This window comes from Pectinophora gossypiella, chromosome 3 (genome assembly GCF_024362695.1).
Source record: "Pectinophora gossypiella chromosome 3, ilPecGoss1.1, whole genome shotgun sequence".
Taxonomy (NCBI): Eukaryota; Metazoa; Arthropoda; class Insecta; order Lepidoptera; family Gelechiidae; genus Pectinophora; species Pectinophora gossypiella.
In genome coordinates this window covers 9,746,468-9,767,514 of record NC_065406.1, presented here as the reverse complement: position 1 = coordinate 9,767,514, position 21,047 = coordinate 9,746,468, and the positions used below count along the sequence as shown (strand labels likewise).

The following is a 21,047-nucleotide window of genomic DNA, read 5'->3' as shown; positions in this document are numbered from 1 at the left end:
CCAAAAATTCATTTCATCTTTTTGGAGATGTCCTTACAAAAGGTTTAATACGATCTACTCTGAACCGGCGTGCGTGTATGAAGCGATTGATGAATGTGGAGGAAGCAAGAGAAGTGTGTCAGGATCGAAGCAAATGTAATTCTATAGTCTTTGCTTACCCCGGTGGGAAATAGGCGTGAGTTTGTGTATGTATGTGTTAAATTCATTTCTCGCGGCGCTGCGGTCAATAGTCCATCACGCGGGTTGTCCCAGGATTATGCAGAGTTACAACTCCGCATAATCCTGGTTTACTACAGTAGTACCACATGTAACAGTTGTTGTGTCATTAACAGAGATGATGACGTGCCGGCTGGGGTCGCGGCGGCTGGGCGGCTCGCGCGGGTCGCTGCAGGCCGGCACAGCGTGCTCCGCCGCCAGCGAGCTCGACCTCTCCGCGCGCTCCCGCCGCTCCAACAAGGCTCGGTCAGTATATAACACTCTTAATATGCACTCATCATCATCATTTTAAGAGCCACGCTCTTGTCGGTGCAGCATTTTCCATGCTACTTTTTTAGGGAAAAAAAGGGCAGTGGTTTCCCTCTTGCCTTCCGCCCCGCAGTACTCTGTCTGACGCGAGTGGGATGGCGCCCAGAGTAGTTTATTACAAAGCCATACCAGGACTCTTGTCCTTCGCCTCTGAATACTACTGCCAGTTACTGCTGCCCTCTGTCAGGTTCCAGGTTACAGTCCTTGTGACTTGCCCCTTCCGTCCTGCATTGTCGTACCGATGGCTCCCATCTTCGCCTCTGCAACCGTTGTGGTCTTCACCCGTATCCCTGAGCAAGGGTTCTACGTTATATCCCGTAGGTCTGGGTCCCTATTCGAACTCAGCCATCATCTCACTCCGGCTTCTGAAGTAAGATGCGCCCACTCCCGCGGCAAGGACGCGCCGAACATAGTATGCAAATAAAGAATATTGAATATTGAATATTGAACAGGAATTGCCCCAGTGGAGGGCAGAGAAGATGACTCTGTCCCCCCTGGGGCCGGGTTAATGGTCTTGTATGGAACCAAGACCAAAGGCAATACCATCCTGCATTAGACTGTAGTCGCGGCAGCTGGGCGACCCGCTGCAGTCCGGCACGGCGTGCTCCGCCCGCTCCCGCAAAACGTGGTCACAAAAAATCTGACTCGGGTGGGACTTGAACCGAGCGTGTTAACCATTACACCTCCGGGTCCTCCTCCTGTCCGTGCGAAATTCTTTCGATGTTATGTATCGTCCTTAAGCAGACGCCGGCCATCTATCTAAAATATTGAGTACTAATATAGGGTACGGATAATGTAGAAGGACCCGATGGTATAATGGTTAACACGCTCTTCCCGCCTTGACAAGAGCTGCAGTCCCCTCCGAGTCTGGATTTTTTTCGATTTAAATTTTCTCTTTGTGAGTTTCCTTAAACACGGGTAAGTGCTAAAAAACAAAAGTCACTTAGTTCCTTCACGTTACAAACTTACAGTCATGAGCAATATAATGTACCCACTTTAGGACTCTGTCGCACTAACAATTATTTGACATTTAGTGAGACTTACAGTTCAGTTTGCCAAAAAAGTTAATGTGACATGGTACCAAAGTGTATACATATTAATGCTCGTGACCGTACATAAACCCACACCAGTAAACCTTAGTCGGGTGTGCACAAGTAATCAGAAGAACGCGGCCACTATTGTAACAAAGTCTTATAAGATAAAATATGATAAACTGTATTGTCACAGGTAGTCAGCCAATCTTTACGATATTCCCGGGAAGCTTTTTATGTGTGCAGTGTACAGATTTATTTTCGTATGCACATAGAAATTTGGACAAGACGCGATGCGGAAGATGCGGTAGATATCCGTTTCCTGTCCTTAAACACTCTCGATACCGATTCGTATGTAGAGAAAAAGCCGTTGGAATCGTGTATACTGCTCTCTTGACAGCTATATCTTCGTATCAATTTAAATAAAACCGCGTTGCAGCGGATCAGACGTAACAAAACCGCAATCCGTACGGGTGCGCAGCGCCTGTGGGATCTTCTGCCGTGTGTAATTTTACTCAGTCACAAAAGTCGAGTATAGCAAGCCGCGTGAAAATAAGCTTCACAGTTGCCTGATGACCTTTTCCTCTCCTCTTTTTATTTGATCTGCTGCCTGTGGGTACATAATATATACCTATTCACCCAAATGACAATCTACTTTCAGATTTAAGATCTATTTACGATAAATATAAGCACAATAATGGTTTAATAAAATACATCATTAAATCCACCACAGGCTTCGTCAAAAAGGAACTAAAAACAAGAATAAACCATAAATCCACAAATGTTTCGTCAAAAGATTAAAGATTTGAAGATTTTTTTGGGATTTAAGATTATAATTCTTATATTCCGATTAAGTACTAAACGTAAACGTATTACTTATTTACAATTAACTGGATCCATATTTATTCATCATCATCATCAGCCCATTAACGTCCCCACTGCTGGGGCACGGGCCTTCCCTATGGATGGATAGGGAGATCGGACCTTAAACCACCACGCGGGCCCAGTGCGGATTGGTGGTTATTAACGACTGCTAATGCAGCCGGGACCAACGGCTTAACGTGCCTTCCAAAGCACGGAGGAGCTCGAGATGAAAACTTTTTTTTTTGTGGTCACCCATCCTATGACCGGCCTTTGCGAAAGTTGCTTAACTTCAACAATCGCAGACCGAGCGTGTTAACCGCTGCGCCACCGAGCTCCTCATTATTTATTCATAATAGCTCAAAAACCTTAACTATTAAAGCAGAATGTAAAACACAAACCATTTCGTGTATGTAGGTATAATGATATGTAACCGTATGTAGCGCGAACTTTGTGACGTCACCGTGACGTACAGAGCGCGCGACTCGTGAGCACAAATTGAGATCTCTCTTTGTGACGTCATCACTCCGGCTTGTATGACGGGCGTAGACGAAAGATGCTATGTGAGCACAGGAATTGCATTCTAAGCGAATCTACATTTATCTCGCTTTGGTATCATGTTATAAAGGAGAGTCAGGATAGTTCTTGTTAGAATATTATGTTTGTGGGTGAACTGTAATTGTAATGTTTTAAGAAGAAAGAAAATATATTTATACATACCTACTATCACTTTTTGTTATGGGCTTTTTAAGACTTTATAAAAGATAGAAAACTTCGTAGGTACCTGATTTTGAAGTTTGTGTTTTTATATTAGTTTATAAAGTACGGCTTCTTTTATATTTTCTGTTTATCGGAAAACCACTTTAAAAATATTTGTTTGAGTTTCTTTGTTATAAGTTTGATACTACCTTTAACTTTCTGAACGTGATATATGATCTACTTACGTTTATATTCTGTTTTGTTATGCTTACGAACAAGAGCTTATAAATATAACAAAAGTTGGGCGTATCGTAACAAATGTTATTCAATACACAATTTACGAAAAACAGAACAAAATTGTAATTTTAGTCGGGTTTCCCTAATATTGTACCATTAAGGTATCTACTTGTGTTCGTCCCGATGCGATATGGATAGAGACAGATGGGTTAACGTTACCAAGGAAGATGTAGCTGTGAATCGGCCGATAAAAACTTTATATTAGATCAAATTGATATCGATATGGTGCTCGTTCATTCATAGGAGGAAACAGAACAAATTGGAAAATTAATTATTTTCAGAAAACTATTAAGTACCTAATATTTTGGGACAATATTTTATATCTGATCAAACGTACAAATAAATCTAAAATACTTGTCCTTCCTTAATTGCTAAAAGCCTGGTAATTAAAATAGAAATTAGATCTGTCAAACGTTCACTTTAGCAAAGAGCATATAATTAACTAAGTTCGAGATATATTATTGCGAACAGTTCAGTCTGTCCTATTACAGTTTAGAGTTTCTAACAAGGAGGTCTTTTCCAAAAAGTGTCTTATTCCACGACCGAATCTACAATGACACTGGCATTCGGCACCCGTAACTAGTTTAACTCGATGTGTAGTTTCGTCCCATTTTCTCACCAAAGAGAACATTGAAAAATTTGGTCGAGCGCAGCAGTTTCTAGTTAGTTAACATTTGTAAAAGTTCCCGTACTAGTTTTTTTCAAAAGCGCATTTTAATTTTTTTTTCGGCCTCTATTTAATCATTAACCTATTTCATTTTTATAAAAAAAGAATCAAATCAAATCAAATCAAATCAAATCAAATCAAATCAAATCAAATATACTTTATTGCACAGAACTAGAATTTCAACAATCAGACATAACACATGAATACAGTACAATTTGGGCGGCCTTATTGCTCTAGAGCAATAAGAAGCCTGGCATTTGCGTTTTGTAAGTCCACGATTTAAGCTTCGCAAACCAAACAAACATTTTACGAAAAACAGAATCGGAATTTAAATCTATTTCCGTACAGGTAGAAATTGAATGGAAAATCGTGAAATCCGTGAAACTGACAGGAAAGTTGTTGAAAGAAATGATTTCCCGTCTTCTGTTTACAGTTGAAAGTAACTAAATCCCGGATTGAACTTTGGAACTTTGTCTTCAGGTGCCTTCGTGTGTGCACCAGCTTCGTAAGAGGCAACTTTTCAAGAGTTTTCTATAGTAAAGGCAGGGATGCAAATGATCAAAGTTTCTTACACTACAACTACACTGTTACTATGTTCATCATCTCAGTTCAGAAACTATGTTCAAACTAGTTGAGAGATGTACAAAACAGCACTTCGGGTTGCAGACGTAATTTGTACTTGGACTTTTGCTCACGAATTTGCAAACTTCGCTGTAACAATGAAAGGTTTTTGAATAGACTAAATAACCAAAAAAAAAAAAAAAAAATTTTTATGCCTTGTATAATGTGATGACATTGAGACATCTACTTCATGTGATAGCTACATTTTTGCGCACTATGACGCCACCCTTCAGTTCACAGATATGTTGTTGTATACCTATGAACCTTCTATGATATTATACTATATATATGAAGTTTTTTCACATTACAGCGGTATAAATAAAAACTTTACCTACCTGCTTTTCTGAGTCTATAAGTGGGTGCTTAAAGTTATTCAAACTAGAAATTCAAATAAACTTTTATTATAATAAGAGATCTTGTCTATTCTCGGTATAATGTTATTAGGTACTACTACACTTATTTGTATCAGAGATATGGCTTTAAATATGTTATTATCACAACGGATTGCGCGAAACAGCCGGATTCGCGGTCTATTTAGAGGCGGTGAACAAACACTGTTATTGAGTTTGTATTATAATATTATACAAATAATTATCACTACATAGTACAAAACAAATTCGCTTTTCTGCCCCTACCTATATCTCTATGTACGCTTAAATCTTTAAAACTACGCGACGGATTTTGATGCGGGTTTTTTTAATAGATAGAGTGATTCAAGAGGAAGGTTTATATATAATATAATAACATCCATTAAATAGTGGAGAAATACTGTTATTTTTGAGGATTTTAATGTGATGTCGTAAATAATTTCATTATTTCCTCAGCATTGCACCCGAGCGAAGCCGGGGCGGGTCGCTAGTAAATTATATAAACAAGGTTTTGCAATTACTCAACAAACAAATTGCGGTGAAGCGTGCCTCTGTTCTCCATAAATAAATAGCTGAAGAATTTTCATAGAAAAACAATTATATTAACTAGAAGAACTTTAGTTCACAATGGCTACAAGATTTTTTTGCCTATTGAGTCGGTAGTGCAGTGTTCTCTCTTTGTATATCGAATCGAATCTTTTCATCGAATAATTAGTTCTTTCAAAGCTAAATTAAAAGGGCATTATCTATATCACACAATGCCTAAAATATAATAGAGTAAGTATATTAATATATTTACACTTGTGTTTATTTATATAATATGTATATCTATAAGTAAGTATGTATAGTATATACGTTTCTTTTATTTGTACACTTTGTGCCATCCCACTTTTATTGACCTCTCACACCATGCGGTTGGCTGGAAGAGATGTCTTTTAGAGATATGTATTATTATGTACAATAAAGAGTTTAATTAGACATATATTCCGTAATCACTGAACGTAATACGTATTTTTTTGGTAAAGTACATACTTTGATAACGTATATATTCAGTATACGCGAATTCACGCGGTATCGAATCGTCTCGCATATTCTGTAATCCTGTTGTGTGGGAAAAAGGCGATTGATCATCGAAACAATGTGCAGTGGTGCGGATAAGGCCCGTGCCTGAAGGTTGAACTCGCACAATTTGCGCAGCTGAACGCGCACCGATCGTTCGATATCACCGCAACCGGGGCCTGTCAAACCGCCGCCGCCGATAAGTCACTTGTTCTACTGTTGACGTGGAGAGAATGTTTAGACAAAGTGCTATTGTTACTCCATGAGATATGATAAAAAATACGATATTTCTTGACTATACGTATAATTACTAGATACAGATTTTAATTAAACGGTGAGGCAACCACATGTTTCCTTCACCGCTGAGCACGTGATTATCATTTATGATCCAAACATGAATTCGAAAACAAATTTGACAATCATTGGTTTAGGCCTGTTCTGGATTCGAACCTGCGACCTCGAAGTGAGAGGCAAGCGTTCTACCAACTGGTCTACCACGGCATGGTTATGGATAACGGCAACGCCGTATCCAAAGACTGCAGGCACCTACATCTCTCTAAAGTATGTAGAAGCTCGCGATAAAAAAAAATATAACTAGCTCAAAAATGTATAAGTGGTCTTCGATAGATATATCCAAACCACAGAAATCGTCTTTCTTAAACATCATCACACATCACTAATATAACAGCCACGCTCTTTCCGGTGTAGCCTGCTCCATGCTACTTTTTAGGGAAAAATAGGGCAGTGGTTTCCCTCTTGCCTTCCGCCCCGCTGTACTCTGTCTGACGCGAGTGGGATGGCGCCCAGAGTAGTCTATTTCAAAGCCGTACAAGGACTCCTGTCCTCCGCCTCTGAATAGTACTGACAGTTACTGCTGCCCTCTGTCAGGTCGGGGTTAAACATCAGGTCGGTTTAATTCCACTTGAGACTTATCGCGTTATTGAGCAGGGGTACAAAAAGTGCTAATGACATTGAATAGATTGATGAGATAAGGAATAAGGATACGTCCTACCTCCTGATTCGTTATTTGGTGTTTTTTTACCTTAAGGTATCTACAATGATATTGACCAAGATATGTAGATATTATTCTATTGTATGATGTTATAATGATTGAGTAATATTTGCCATTACTCATTCATTATAACATCTTTCCTATGCCCTGTGGTCTTTCTCTACTGATCCTGCCAGTGACATAGCGTAGAGAAATGTGGAACAATAAGTAACATTCCTCACTGCCTGTTGGTTTCGCCGGTATTAAACTGAACATAAATAACACATGTCATTTTTATCCCTACGCCAGAACACGATGTATAATAGCTTGGTTATAATAGCATCCCAAAGCCATTACGGGACATTTTGGTAAAAATATAAATTTTCTTAAGGTTAACGGGCGAGTCTCCATTAAGGCGAGGCTAGAGAGCTTCGAGGGTCTGTCTCTTGTTTGCGGAGGGAAGGGCCCTCCTGTCTAGTGTGCCTTAATCACGAGTGTTGACTCGAGGGCCGCGGCCGCCACACAGGGCACCGCCACGCGTGTCGAGGTTAATATTATCATTTTATTTTGAAAATTTCTAAGTTTTCTGCCCTCGTGGAGTTAACAGGGTTACGACATTCAAGTTGACGTATTTATAGACTATTAACTTTTGCCCGCAGCTTCGCTCGCGTAAAATTCGGGGTAACACGAGGCACGTTTTTTTTTGTTAATCACAAATAGACCACATACCAATTTTTAGCTTTCTACCTCCATACAAACTCCTAACCCCCATTTTAGAGAAATGGGTGGTTAGAGACACAAAAATTAGCCTATGTCATAAATTATCTCCACTTAAAAAAATCACGTCAATATGTCACTCTGTTTGGCCGTGAAAGACGGACAAAGAAAAACAGATAGACACACACATACACTTTCCCATTTAAGATATTAATATGGATGTGCTCGACGATTGAAACGGCCGTCGCTGAGTTCGTTCAAGTTAATTCAATTGGTTATAGATACCTACCACCGAACCGAGATTCTCATTTTCCGGTCAAGTAGTTGTATACGACATGACGTAATAGATACTTGACATGAATGTCACCCGAGACAAATCTATAATCAGCCAGAAGCACTTTGATCCTTAATGTAAAATTGAAGTATCAACTTTCTAACGGCGCGGTCGTAAGCCAAAGTTTTTTTATTGTAGCCTATAAAACAGTTACAAGTCTTACTGCGTGCCTGTTACAATGTTAATTAATGTGCCAGGAAATGCTAAGGCGTAAAGCTGAAGAAAACAATATTGTTGCCTTTTACGATTCCTCACCTAGGAATCTTAATAGTGGTATCAAACAATGTAATTTCTTAGATGGATCAAATTGAAATTTTATCGATGTGTTTTACTAACGGATTCTTGTGAACTTAGTTTACGATCAAACTCTTTTGTGGACGTTAGCCGCGCTTCCGCTACTTCCAATTCGAGAACACACTCTAGACTAGTTCAGGCTGAAAAAGTATTAAAAGAGTTTAGAGTTCAGATTTTCTAAGTATTCTATATTTTTCTAAGAATAACTTTATGGAGTATTCAACCTGTAGAACCGTTAAATTCTACCAAGTAAAATACTAGTTTGTTCTTGAAGCGTGTCGAGACGAACCGGTTTTATTTTCTTTGGAGTATCTCAAAACGTTTGCTTTGTTTACATTTACATAACTATATACAGGGTGTTAGTGACAACGTAACAAGTACTTTTGCTTTAGAGTTGATACACTTGATATCTTTATATTTTTTTTGTGCTTTTTTAAATTATTTTCAGTTCCATACTTTCGCGACGGATAATTCCACTTGATATTAACTCAGGACACTCATCACTGAAATACACACACTCATTCACCCACTCACTGACCCACTCACTCATTCGCTCATGGTCTGAATCGTCCCCCTCAGTATTTGTTACGATGTCACTAACACCTAGCAAACATATTCTCATATAATTTACGTCAAGTTTCTTAAAAATAGAGTCATCGTATTTCCGGCGAGCACCGTATCGCTTGTTGGCGACTACCCTCGTAATACGAGCGCCCGCATAGTGTCACTATGACGCGGCCGCGCGAACCGATCAACATTTTTGAGCGGTTTATATCTCATTTCACGCTACACCAGCTCGGTTCCAGCGGCTCTTTTAGCTTTCACTCCCAGTCGCAATGTCGCGTCGAGAAAACCAATTTCTTCCCGCATCCGTTCGTGTGCCACTAAGTCGATTGGCCACCAAACGACATCTTTGCCTTTTCTGGAGGACTTTTGTAACTTCACAGATTACCGGTTTGGCTTAGGGAAATGGAGTTAAGTAAATGTCAATACTAATCTTGGCTGATATTCAGTGGTTATCCAATAGTTTTGATTCAGAATATTATTGGCGTGTCGGTCAAAGATTAAATTTCGAAAACTTTTACTTCGTTTTTAATTTAAAGAGATTTATTTATGGCCACTTTTTACCGACTTCAAAAAGGGAGGAGGTTCTCAATTCGACCGTATATATTTTTATAAATACACGCTTAGACAAGGTCATTTACCATTATTAGTTAGAAAGAACGTTGCACTATTCGCGAGGTGCATATCCCCTGGGCTCCCTACCCTAGTCAGTTATCGAGTCAGGTCAGTAGTCAGCATACAACAACTTCCGCCATCCTCGGTATTGAAATCCTGATGTAATAACTACGTAACGTACGTGTACGTTTTACGTGTATATATTACGTATAATCTATATATCTTTTCATTTGGCACAATAAATACAACATAACCTAAGCTCCCCACTATATCCTAATGGGGTAGTTAGAATTACATCCATCGTAAGTTGAACTAAGTAAACACCCCTCACCGAGCTTTCTGTTAGACCAACGTGATAGGTTATAAGCCATATCATTCTCTGTAATGGTCAAGCCAACTGAGTTAGTGTAACTAATAAATTATTGGTGCAAGTCCGCCCATGTGTTGGCCATGTCAGGGGCCTTTGGCGGCTCAATAGTAACCTTGACACCAGGGTTGATGAGGCCGGTATTCCACCTCACAACCCACACGATAAGATTGGTGCAAGTCCGGTACTGCAGTTCGAACCGGTACTTTTGTTTGAGAAGCAAGTCGGTGTACCACAAGACCAAAGTGACTATAAATGAAACATAAATATTTTGCTGGTACAGGTTAAAACTGCTGGGTGCTAGCGGCGAAGCGCCCCTGCTGACCGGGTGGCGCAGCACGCCGCACACGCCGCACGCGCCGGCGACGCCCGCGCCGCATCATTCGCACAACCACCTCGCCGCGCCACATTGTAACGGCACTGACAGGTAACATATACAAATAACAAATAATATAACATAAACAACCTACACGAGAAGAAGTAGAAGAGAGCCCAGATGAGTTCATTGAACAAATTGACAAGAAGACGAACGTAGCTACTTAGCAATAAGGCCGCCTATTGCACTCATTCTATTTCTCTTTTGTTTTGTATTTAGTTTTTTCCTGTTTGTGCAATAAAGCATTTGTTATGTTATGTAGTGCCTTTTTTTGGTGTGACCTTTTGTAGATTTTCCGCATATGGCAGTCACTACCTGGCCGGAAACCTCGTCAAATATCTCCAATCTAGAATAAAAACAGCCTCCGTGGTCTAGTGGTTAGAGCGTTAGGCTCACGATCTGGAGGTCCGGGTTCGATTCCCGATGGGGACATTGTCGAAATCACTTTGTGAGACTGTCCTTTGTTTGGTAAGGACTTTTCAGGCTTGAATCACCTGATTGTCCGAAAAAGTAAGATGATTCCGTGCTTCGGAGGGCACGTTAAGCCGTTGGTCCCGGCTATTAGCCGTAAAAAAACACCTCCACCAACCCGCAGTGGAGCAGCGTGGTGGAGTATGCTCCATACCACCTCCGGTTGATTGAGGGGAGGCCTGTGCCCAGCAGTGGGACGTATATAGGCAGCTTATGATAGACATAGTTGGAAAATGCTACGTAGACACGAGCATCCCTATTAGGTTAAAAAGAGAGAGACAACGTATTCGTCCTACTGCTCATGGCTACCTTCAATCAACTGGAAAGGGTATGGAGCATATCCTATCACATTGCTCCAACATTTGGGGCAAGTAGCCAATCCATTCACTAGTTTTCAAGTCGCTACAAACAAATAATCTTTTATATTCTCCTTCATTTACGGACTCGGTGAATTGGTTAGAAGATTTTTTAATCCGATATACAAAATGGATGTCGGATTAGTAGTAGGTGTATTTCACGATTAACTTGAACCTTTATTTCCTGCGTTACTATTGTTAACCTGTCGTGTAATGTGTAATGTTGGAGTGTTAAACAGTTCTAAATTTCGCTTTCGTGGGAAAAGTCGTAAATACAGGGTGTTAGTGACACCATAACGAATACTGAGAGGGATGATTCAGCTCAAGATTCTTGAGTTAATATCAAGGTGAATATTCCATCGCAAAATTCATGATATTTTTATTTGATTTTATTATGTTCAATTATATTCTTTTGCGATGGCAAATTCCATTTGATATTAACTCAGAATGACGGTTGAATCAACTCCCTCAGTATTCGTTACGATATTACTTACACCCCGTACAAGTACTTACAGGTAGCCATACGAGTAAGTACGTGTTAGTAACACCGTAACGATTATTGAGGACGATGATTCAGACCACAATTCTGAGTTGACATCAAGTGGAATTACCCGACGGAAAATTAATGAAATATTTTGTGTATTTTTTAATTAATTTTAGTTCCCTACTTTTGCGACGGATTCCACTTGATATCAACTCAGAATCATTGTCTGAATCATCTCTGAAAGTTTTCGTTACGATGTCACTATCACACTGTACAATAACCAATGAAGTACACTCAATCTACTTACTGTACAGGCTGGAATAGGCACTTCACACATGATTTTGGGTTAATGGGTTTTACTGCAACAGCCTTTTAGCCGTAATGTAACAACCACTAACGTAGCAAGCAAAGGTGGCTACTAGTATAACTGACAGGCAATTATTTCTGACAATAACACGTCGATCATCACAACGAAACTCTTGTCAGTCAAAGCTTGGACATGGTATTCACCTGAATGTGACGTATTTCGTAAATGGTTATCAGTCAGTCAATTTATTGATGGTAAGCGGGGGTTGATAAGGCCATTTTGAATCAATTCATTTGTTCATATTAGGGTTTATTATGTTATGTTTTGTTACAGAATTACTGGTTTGGTTTTTCTTGATTCCCTTACAGGTTGAGCTTTCATATTAAGTATTTTTTCTGTTACTTATATAAGCGCTACAAACCTTGTTTATCTTACTTTAAAACACATCCTTTTCGGCGTAGACGAAGATAATGAAGCGCGAATTTCAGGACGGCATCGTTCTTGCGTCGCGTTCGTTTTGAAACTCAATGCCTCTTATATTTTCTGCTTAAAATTAATATAAATAAAATCCCATCAGCAAAGAGGAAATATTATTTTATGAAAAGGAGCACCTTTTCAACGTAAAGTAAATCTATCTTTAAATGTCTGAATTAATCATACTCAAAATGATCAAGGGGATATACTTATACTAGTGTATCAAAGCCGGAAATTATTGTCACCTCACAGATTTAATGAACTGTTGCCATTATCCACCGCTGTTGTATACGTAATGAAATAAATACGTGGGTCTGAGACTGCAAACTCCAGGTGCCGCTTGCGATATCCAATTATTTCTATGGACCGCCATCAAAGGGAGGTTCTGAATTATTTGTTAATTAATTCAAACGTTACAATTGTGTTTGCGCTGTATTTCTGCGGACGCGTCCAATTGATTGGTTGGTTTGTGGCTATTGACAATCGCAGACTTACCGCGGCGCCAGCGTCAATAATTTACAGTTAGCGTTCGTAGTGCTGCTTTATGCGGTGCTTCCTATTTAGACGTGTTTATTGCATTCTTGTTTTGCAATGTCATTCAATTTTCAGCGTTCGCTCTAATTCAAATGTTCAGACTATTTTCCTCGTGATTCTCGTTCCAAAAATTTTGTTTGTTACTTTTATTTTGTGTTTTATTTTTTGTCTTTATTAAAGTACTTAACTAAAACACAAAAGTCTATGAATTCGAACAAAACTTTATGGAATATACTTTTTCAACACGTAGCGTACTAATTTTGAATCTGAATCGAAGCTAAATCACACCCGTTACTAGCTAGCTAGTATATAGTTTCAGCCTATTAGATAAGACTCTACCAATAATAACCCCAGGTGGTCTAACCGATATGATCTTGATATTCGATTATTCCCGAGACGGAATTATCTACGACTCAATCGGAGCTAACTCTGAACAATCAACTAAACACAAACAACTGGTTATATATCGTATAGTGTATGCTGTTGAATATTGTACGTAATCTCACAGATTAGGAAGCTAAAGGGATCAATACCTGTTTGTTTGAAAATAAGTAGGTGCCATGCTAATGTTGTTTGGCATATTCGGATTGACTCTTTAAGATTTTAGAGTCATGCATAGGATCGAAGTCATAACTATGTAGCGTCAGAGTTTATAACTACATGTTAGTGCCTACATTACTTAGTTAGCTACAAATATAGAACAGACACAAAAAGCTCTGGAAATGGGTCGTGTGTCGTCGTCAAGATAATTTACGAAATTCTGATTACTAAATAAAGACAGATCTAAAACTAATGAAACACATTTTATTTTTTCTATTTAACTTATTTATGAATTTTAATCAAGAAAATCGTAATAAAAAGTCCGACATTTTATCACGTTTTTCCAATCCATAGTAATTTCGTGTTTTGACGTTTAGAAAAAAGTAACTGATTTGACTGGTTGGAAACTAAGTGTAACTAAAGCTTGTCATTGATTTCAATACTTTCTGATTTTGCTACGCATATATCTACACACAAAAGGAACAACTTCTATGCTGTTCTGGGAGCATATAAAAAACATAGAACACGTTCAGCTGCTTCTCTTCCCGGGCATGTCGTAAAAACCGACAGAGGGATTGTGTCCTCTAACATGATGGACTAATGTTATGGGCGATAGGCTGATCCCTTATCACCATAAGGTTCATCATATCCATCTTTGGACTTCGTATCAACAGTGGCTGCAAGTTGTCTTTGATTACTTGTGGCTCTGCCTACCCCATTAGGGATTACGGGCGTGAGTTTATGTATGTATGTATGTAAAAGGAACAAATACAAAAAAAAGACTAAAACTGAGAATTATTGAGGACAAAAGAGGCAATATGATTGGACACCTAATAAGACACGACGAATTTATTAAAAACATCATAGAAGGAAAGAGAGGAAGGGGAAGACCAAGAAGAGCTTACATGGAACAAATTAAAGAAACGGTTAACGTCGTGTCTTATAGGGAAGTCAAGGAATTGGCCTTTGATAGACTGGAATGGAAAATGCTGCACCGGAAAGAGAGTGGCTCTTAAATTGATGATGATGATATCTACACACACAGATAATTGCAGTATACGTTTGTTCTATCTATCATAAATGAAAGTGCCTACAATAGATTAAATAGTAATAACACGTAGCAGAGTACAGTAAGGGTGAAATCAGACGTAGGTTTATGTAGAATCCAGTTGCTTTTGATCTGTGACTCAATACCAACACGCGCGGGTTGAGTAAACGAATTAGATAATGTTAGCATTGGTACCGCAGTAATAAACACCGAGCCTCAATTTAAATTGGTTTACATAAAATCAAGTCAGGTGAGATGATAAACATGACTTGTTGATTATCTTTGTACGGTACAACGACAACGACTGTACATTGTCACCTCAGCACTTTCATCATTTGTATGTAATTTGAGTCAACGCAACTGAGTTCACAATTAGCAATCATCGTGTGTACTCATCATCATTTTTATACTTAATTTCTATCAATAAATTATCGTAAATCAACTCAAATCTATCATTTAAAGTTTGTACTTGGAACACCGTACAGTCTTCAACATGTGTATATTTTTACATTTGTTATTCAATGCGACTTATAAAGCGGAGGCAATCCGTACAAAGCTTCTATTCGAAAATTATATACTTACTTATAAATATCATATTTTAGGCTGTAGTGCGTGCGCTCTGTAGTCACGTTAGAATGAATATTAAGACTATGCTTTCTTGGGTGTAACATACAAAATTTCTCATGTATTACCGGGCACGTACCTATACTGAGTCGATATACAACGCTTTGATTATCTTAAGATATAAAACCTCTATTCAGTACCTAGTGTGCTGGCGCGTAATTCAATACGAAAACGCTTTATTTGCACATATAAACACAACACTAAAACATTTACAAATGTGACAAGAGAAGTACAATCGGCGGCCTTATTGCTAAAAAGCAATTAATAATAATTTAATTCTTACTCGACAGACTTGATAGATTCTTAGATAATACAGGTTGTGAGATGCTGCAGTAGTTTTAGTCGGATAAGACGTTCGTTATGTAAGAAATGACGATTCAAAGTGTAACATACCTACTGTGGCGTTAAAAAGGCCAGATCAAAATGAGTCAGCTAAAAAGCAATATTGCTATTTGACATTTGTTTGTATTGCGCACTTACTGTTATATGCGCGAATGTCAAATTACAATATTGCTTTTGTAGATGAATTATATAAAGATATTATTTGAATTTTAATAAACAACTCCTTTGCAAAATGATCGACTGGAATATCTGGACAATAGGGATATGGGTGAAAAGTAATAGTTTGAACTTACCCGTGGTTTTCTCCAACAGTGGCAGTCGAGGTGGACTCAGAAGGCGGTCCACGTACGCGAGCGGGCGACTGCGCGCCGGACCACATTGGTCCTTCGTGTTCGACCCCGCCGGCCGCCTGTGCTACTACTGGTCCATGGTCGTCTCCCTCGCATTCCTCTACAACCTGTGGGTCATAGTTTATAGGTTCGCCTTCCAAGAAATTAATGGTAAGTGTGGTTATCATAACATCGACAGCTTTAACTTATGCGTCATCTTGAGTGTAATCAGAGCGGTTGGTACATCAGAATCCCTTTTTATGTGTCGGTTTCTATAGTAACTGCGTTTATTAAATTGGTAAATCTGCACCAGAGGTTGCTGTGATTCGTAAATTGCCGACGCTCCGTAATACTCCGTCCGTATCATGTCTGTAAAGTAAACCCGTTATTGTTTGTCATATTATAAGACATATTATGCTGCTATGTTCGAAAGCGTTATATGAGTCAACTATAGCTCGGGCAAGCTCGCGAAGAATCAACGATACCCACCGAAAGAGGATTTGCGCGATATAGATACATGGCAAGAAACGATTGGTTCCGTGTTCTCGCAAAGTGCTAGGAAATGATAAGGCAGTCATCATATATCACAAGGGATCTGACGGGTTTCATAATAAGTACTGTCATTCTCCCATTGGTTGAGAAGGTTATGAAAAGAAAAGCGCCAAAAACTATAATTATGAATAATTTACACCACGCATCGTCAATTATAAAGGGTTGATGGATTCCGCGCGGCGGGTTCGAGACCTAATAAATTGACACATGAACAGGTAACAGGTCTAAAGTTTCCATAGAAGCTTATTTTATTTAGGAAAACGAATTTGTGTATGTGCGTGATAAAAGGATTACCTTATTCTAAGCTGGAATATATTTCACGTCCCAATAAGCGTATGAGAAGTAAAACCTGATTTAATCTATGTTTCGCATCTCGCATTTCCTACGGATAAACTTGAAAGAGGGTGCTTAAATGGATAAAAATCCAATTTTGACTCTACGACTTATGCAAAGACGTCGCCACTTAAGATAGCGGGTGAGATTAGCGGGAACCTCGACGGCGACGCAGCGGCTTTGCGCACTCGGCATAGTTGCTAGCAACTTGCTCCGCGGAGAATTAAATTAGTTACCTAAATAGCTTTTCCCATGGTATAAGAAGACCAGGTATGCTCAATCCTATGACAAACGTCACCATTGACGTAAGTGTTGCCATTAAATTGGTATCTCCAACATTTTAAGGATGTAAATTTTATTATTGAAAATTAAGTGAATTACTGATTAATGTACTTAATTATGAAAAAATTAAGGAAAGAGAGGAAGGGGTAGACCTAGGAGAACATTTATGAAACAAATAAAAGAGAAGGTGCAGGTCGTGTCGTATCGGGAGGTGAAGGTTTTGGCGGGAAGAAGAGAGGAATGGCGATTACTCCACCGACAAGAACGCAGCTCTTAAATAGAGAGAGAGAGAGTACTTAATTTAATTACTATTATTTGTCACATATACAAAAATAATTTAAAACTGTACGTAAATCTTTTACTAAAAGTACAATATTTCCTTGCAAAGTAAATTACTTAAATTGGACGTGGGTAATTTATTACGAAATGGCAACGTAGGGTAGGATGACGTCAGCTGGGCTAACCTTGAAATGCTAGCTGTCAGTTTTGAGCATACCTGGTTTTCTTATACCGTGGCTTTTCCAAGTTAAATATCCATTGTATTACTTCGCAAGGTAACGGACGTGTCGACGCCCGCCTCTGATTGTCTCCGCGTTCTCACGAGTTATGAGTTCCCAACACGTAATCTTATTTGCGCCTCTCCTCACTCATTTTGATTGATATCGATCGTTACTCTTGTTTACACTTTACTGAAAAAGTTATCAAAGTAAGATGATTCTCTTATTCGAGCCGAGTAATTCAATATTTGTTAGTAATTATTTTATAGAGTAAGTCAATTAGTTCTAATAATTGTTAGCACTGGAATTTAATTATTTTATTAAGACTCAATCTAATACAATATTCAGACTGTCATTACGTCAATATTCAAAAGTTTTATCGTATAATCTCCGGGTCCTTCTAAAATTACTAAGTCGTATTTTTTCACGCCAACTGATACGGAGTTAATCTACTTTTATAAGAAATTGAAAGATGTTCGAGGATGTCAAAGCTGTGGCTGTTCATACAGTTGGCACTTAGAGAGATTAGATGACAACTTCTAATGAATAAACCAATTGTGCATGATACATATGATATAGTAATTATGATCTATGCGATGTAAATATTTGACAATATAATATATTCGTAGGTAATCGTTTTTATTATAATAAGGTGATGCTATTATCAAGCTTGAATAGACGTAGTTAATACATTCTATCGTTGCGTTTAGCACTTTTTTACGTGTTGTCGTTGCGTTGTGACAAATAATAACAAAATTACATGTGATTTACCGAGATTATGAAACATTATTTGAGCTAGCTTTTCTTTTGTTTCAGGCGAGACGCTGATAGTGTGGTTCTGTTTGGACTATTTTTCGGACTTCTTATATTTGGCGGACATATTGTTCCACTTTCGCACGGGGTACTTAGAAGACGGGGTGTTGCAGACGGACGCGGCCAAGTTGCGCGCGCATTACATGAACTCGACGACCTTCTACATCGACTGCCTGTGTCTGCTGCCGCTGGACTTCCTCTACCTGTCCATCGGGTTCAACTCTATCCTGCGGTCGTTCCGCCTCGTCAAGATCTATCGCTTCTGGGCGTTCATGGACCGCACCGAGCGACACACGAACTATCCTAACCTATTTAGATCGACAAGTTTAATTCATTATTTACTAGTGATATTTCATTGGAACGGGTGCTTGTACCATATAATATATAAAAACAATGGGTTCGGTAGTAAAAACTGGGTGTATCATGACACTGAAACGGCGGACGTAGTGAAACAGTATTTGCAAAGTTATTACTGGTGCACGTTGGCGCTTACGACAATTGGTGAGTCATTTTTATCTGTGTATTACTTGTAGTGCTTTGAACTGAATGAGGGATTTTCCAATCGGCGTTCCCCAAAAACAATAAGATAAGAGAAGCTATATAGGTAGCAACATCATTCTTTACATAATGTGATACAAATATCAAGCAACAATTACATTACATTTTTGAATAATTATGTACCCGAGCAATGAGAAAATATGTAATTATCACGTTAAAAGTGAACAATGCCATCTATCGCGTGTTTCGGGTACAGCGATTGGAAAATCCCTCATTATATGGATTTCCTTCTAGAGAATTATTTACGGACAGTCGCAGTATTTTTTCATTGTACTTATTTGTATTGTTAATCATCTTAGCTGCAATACGGACTGACTGCTATCATCATCATCATCAGCCCATTAACGTCCCCACGGGCTCGAGATCGGGCCTTAAACCATCACGCGGGCCCAGTGCGGATTGATGGTTATTAACGACTGCTGATGCAGCCGGGACCAACGGCTTAACGTGCCTTCCGAAGCACGGAGGAGCTCGAGATGAAAACTTTTTTTGTGGTCACCCATCCTATGACCGGCCTTTGCGAAAGTTGCTTTACTTCAACAATCGCAGACCGAGCGCGTTAACCGCTGCGCCACCGAGCTCCTCAACTGCTATCATCCTCGACTGCTATCAGTCACATTCTATTCGTAAGCAAATATATAGATACATTTCTAATTCTAAAACTTGCAAAGCTAATTCAACCCTTGTTCGCATACTCAAAATTCCTGACCACGTATTTGTGACAACCGTTGAAAGGTAGGAAGGTGCGTAAGGCACCTTTGAATATTCGAAATTCACCGAGCCAGAGGACTTAGGAGCTTACAGCGATGAATTTAAAATGAAAATTATACGAGTGATTCGCGGTTACGCATGGGTTTCCATCGGCATTTGGTTGCTATTCGCCTCGCGTATTATCTCTAACAGGGCAATAATAATAACTCTTTAGTCTTATTCATTAGGATGGGCCTCCCCGGTCGTTAATTTGCATTTGAAGGAGTATCGCTTTCGGTAATAATAATTATTATTACAGCGATGTAACTCACCATGCCCCGCGCGGCTCTTAATTGCGTAATACCTAATTGTGTTGTAACTTGTAAGTTATGCGCTAATTGACAGAAAAAAATATTTATTACACTTGATATCCCCCCTTTGTCTTGTTTCCGCGTATTTCTTTACTATATTTTTTACGAGTTAATGGTTGAGTAATTATCCAAGGTTATTGGAGCGATTGTGAACGTAATCAGTATATTACTTATAACGTTTATCAGGTCAAGTTAAGGAAATATTTTTTTGATCAGTCGATAAGTAAACGAATTATTTAAATTATGTTACGTTTTATAATTTATGTATAAGTGTTTGATGTGTAGAAAAAAATAGAGATTATCTATCTATATTTTATGGCAAGAGAAAAACATAATAAAATTTCCTACCACGAAGCAGTAGCTTCGTGAGACGGAATTGATTTCAAACAACTGCGTCCACGCTTTGGCCACGTGATGACCGAATTAACCAGGCAACATCGTATGAGACAGCGCTCGCGCACGTTGTCATACGTCATCCTGACGTCAGCGTATCGCTTCTACTCGCTTGATAATAGATAGCACTAGTTGTATTTTAGAACGCGGTATCGAAAATTTCAACACAAAAGTATTTATGCCGAGTATAAAAATGGTTGCGGCAAGACCTTACTTCATAGGATCATTTCTATAGTAAGCTCTTCAAACGAGATTCACACTATGTGAGAATCCACAAGCCACGATGAGGAGACGTGGCGCGGCGCCCTGAGCGTGAGATTGGCGGTGGTGGTTCACCACCAGCCATCGATGATCGTTCGCTCCCCTATGCGAGTGGGGGAGGGTGGGGCGTTGTCGCTGTCTGAGCGGCTTTTTTTTAAACTTTATAATACTGATTGGATGGGTTATCCCGTCTTTATAGACGCGTCACCAAAGTATTTGTAGCAATGCCAACAGGACGTGCTGTCTTATTACCGAGGCTAGTCATCATCAACTGTGTAAATAATAAATTATTTACCTAAGAAAGTCAATATTACGCATCTTGACTGTTTCAGTTACCTACAAACAACATAAGACCTGGGGCATGTTTAATAAAACTTACAATTGTAAATTACAACGACAATT

At 39.0% G+C, this 21,047-nt stretch overlaps 1 protein-coding gene and 1 non-coding gene across 2 annotated transcripts in view; both read left to right on the top strand.

Moving 5' to 3' along the window:
- The window catches only part of LOC126381794 (cyclic nucleotide-gated cation channel alpha-3-like), a 116,119-nt gene that overhangs the window by 30,050 nt on the left and 65,022 nt on the right, over positions 1-21,047 (top strand). The window contains exons 2-5 of the mRNA XM_050031280.1: positions 333-462; positions 10,294-10,437; positions 15,879-16,066; positions 18,376-18,873. Coding sequence (XP_049887237.1) covers positions 335-462; positions 10,294-10,437; positions 15,879-16,066; positions 18,376-18,873 — 958 coding nt within the window. The 5' untranslated portion in view covers positions 333-334. The remainder of the gene's footprint in view (positions 1-332; positions 463-10,293; positions 10,438-15,878; positions 16,067-18,375; positions 18,874-21,047) is intronic.
- Positions 20,589-20,793, top strand: LOC126382312 (small nucleolar RNA U3). The gene has a single exon (XR_007569052.1). It is a non-coding gene; the product is annotated as a small nucleolar RNA U3 (small nucleolar RNA).